Source organism: Xenia sp. Carnegie-2017, unplaced genomic scaffold (genome assembly GCF_021976095.1).
Source record: "Xenia sp. Carnegie-2017 unplaced genomic scaffold, XeniaSp_v1 HiC_scaffold_23, whole genome shotgun sequence".
Classification (NCBI taxonomy): Eukaryota; Metazoa; Cnidaria; class Anthozoa; order Malacalcyonacea; family Xeniidae; genus Xenia; species Xenia sp. Carnegie-2017.
The window spans coordinates 17,210,714-17,213,132 of record NW_025813486.1 but is presented as its reverse complement, the minus strand read 5'-3'; the positions used below and the strand labels follow the sequence as shown (position 1 = coordinate 17,213,132).

At 31.2% G+C, this 2,419-nt stretch overlaps 1 protein-coding gene across 1 annotated transcript; it reads left to right on the top strand.

The window, feature by feature from the left end:
• The first annotated feature begins 247 nt into the window (after positions 1–247).
• Positions 248–1,388, top strand: LOC124448695 (cystatin-B-like). The gene is made up of 5 exons (XM_046999642.1): positions 248–354; positions 607–697; positions 794–861; positions 984–1,085; positions 1,182–1,388. Exons 2-5 carry the CDS (start codon positions 622–624, stop codon positions 1,308–1,310), a joined length of 375 nt encoding a protein of 124 aa, XP_046855598.1. The 5' UTR covers positions 248–354; positions 607–621; the 3' UTR covers positions 1,311–1,388.
• Positions 1,389–2,419: the final 1,031 nt, after the last annotated feature.

Below are 2,419 nucleotides of genomic sequence, written 5' to 3'. Positions count from 1 at the left end.
GTGCTTTTGTCAAATATTGGCCACGCTACATTTTCAATAACGTATCACATTATACCACAAAAATGACTCAACTTTTATACTCTATATAAAATAAAAGTGAATCATAACCACAAACTTAACTGCTGCATGTATTCGGTGGTTATTTACTATATATCTCAAATATCTTGTTTTCCATTTTTAAAATGCCGCTCCTACCTTAGACAGTATCGTGTTTTTGATCACAGCTAGATGTCATTGTGACCTTGTGCACCCTTATGAACATACAAAACACATAAATTGCATGACACCACCTCAATGATTCATTAACTGGGACAGAAGTTTAGAAGCACAATCATAGCACTTCTTGAAGATCTGGTGAGTAATAGTTACACTCTCGTTTAAGAAAAATCTTTCGTAAAATTTGACACGAGTCGTTGTATCTTTTCAAACAAAGTGTAGAAATTTGAAATTTTTAGCTCATAATGTTCAAAATTTTAATACACGATATCTGAATTCGTAGTCTTTTTTCAAACAATAACAAACTTTACATAAGTTGCATCAATTTTTACAATGATCGAATATTTTGCAACAGCAATTACCGCTTCTTCTTTTTACTTCGTTTTACAGTTTCACACTGCTACAATGCATCTAAAGTTATTCCTTGTGTGTTCCATACTCAGTTTTGCGACAGGCAATGTATTCCGAAACATTGAAAGAGGTAAGATGTATCCTATTTACTGTGGAAATTTCCTTTCAATATATATTTAATCAGAAAAAACGTTTTAGTGCTCGTATGCCTTCGGTTGTTTTTCAGCTAACATACCTGGTGGTCTTGGCCCTTTGCAAAAATTTAACCCATTGATTCAAAATTTGATTAACCAGGTAAAATTTTTTAGCTTTGTATTACTTTATATATAGTTCATGTAATGTCATCTGTGCTGCTATAATACGGCTTGCAAAATATTCGATTAAGAAAAGAATGCGTGTCTGATATTTTATTTTAGGTGCGATTAGATGCTGAAAGTGAAGCTGGTCATAAATTTGATAACTACTTAGCAATGTCGTACAAATCGCAAATTGTAGGTGGCACGAATTACTTTGTCAAGGTATTTCAAAGTAGAATTAAGTATTTCTAATATTATAAATTATTGCTAATATTTAGCACAATGTTATGCATAATAACTATATCGAATTTTTTTAAGGTTCAAATTGGTCTTGAAAAATATGTTCATTTGAAAGTGTTTGTTCCATTCCCGTTTGCAAAACTCCCACCGACACTCTTGCGTATACAGTTAAATAAAAAGAAGGATGATCCAATTGAATACTTTTAGTATATTGACAGAATTTACGTTGACAATATGAAAAAGGTGTAATGAAATAATTTTCCAATAAAAGCAAATAAAAATTGATTCTTGTTTGATTATTGTCAAAGCTAGTTCGGTAAGAAAAGTCTACTAGAACAGATAAAGCTAGTTTGCGGTGTAAAATATCTACTTCACAATTCAAAAATGTAATATTTCTTTTAAAAAAATTTTTGATGTGAAGGCAATTCAAATAAAAAAAAGACTTGTGTACTGTACAATGTTCTTTTGGAAAAGCTTTTGGAGAAACAAGAAATAATTCTTTTGCAGTTGCTGTTTTACCTTTTTACATAATGAATTATGACGGCATGACTCAACTTAAACCAATTACTCCAAAAATAGCTCTCCGATCTGAAAGGGCTGCTATCAATTTCAGCGGCTGAAACCAGTATCATGCTTGCTCTGGTTGCCAAGAAGTACGCACTATTCGATTAAGAAAAGATTGCGTGTCTGATATTTTATTTGATTATTTTACTAAGTTCTATATTCTTCAACAATCAACAATTCAAGAATTACTGCTATACAACTAGAAATGTTGTAAACTTGACACTCAAAAAATATTATTTGATGGAAAAGCATTGACTATTGCAAAAATTCCACCACATGGGAAAATGGCATACTTAATTATAGTTATACCTTGGTGCAGCGACTTTCTAGTAGTGCGAAAGTGCAAGTTCTACCCATAATTCAACTAATTTGTGAATGCTATAACCAGAAGCTGCAAGTTCGATTCAGACACAACAGTCAAATTAAAGGCATTCGATCAATCAAATTAAACGACATTTCTTGAGTAAAGTGTACCTTTGAAATAGGTCCACGGTTGTCCGTAAAACAAAGAAATGCGTTGTTAATAAAAGAGGAATTCTTTTTAGTTTGGATGGCAGTTAAAATTCTCATACAAGTGAAATTGTAAATATCCAGTTCACAAATTATAACGTATAACTTAATTATATGTATAAGTTATAACTTCCACTTTCTCACAATTATAAATTTGCGTCTCTCTAGAAACTAAGTTCTCATTACCATTAAAAGAGTTGTATCCTAATAAATCTTATTTGTGATGTTTTTCAATAATGATT

Excerpts from the sequence above, each read along its gene's own strand:
- LOC124448695 (XM_046999642.1), top strand. The coding sequence starts at position 622 with ATGCATCTAAAGTTATTCCTTGTGTGTTCCATACTCAGTTTTGCGACA. Across the intron at positions 862-983 it reads TTCAAAATTTGATTAACCAG|GTGCGATTAGATGCTGAAAG; the intron begins GTAAAATTTTTT and ends ATTTTATTTTAG. Across the intron at positions 1,086-1,181 it reads GCACGAATTACTTTGTCAAG|GTTCAAATTGGTCTTGAAAA; the intron begins GTATTTCAAAGT and ends AATTTTTTTAAG.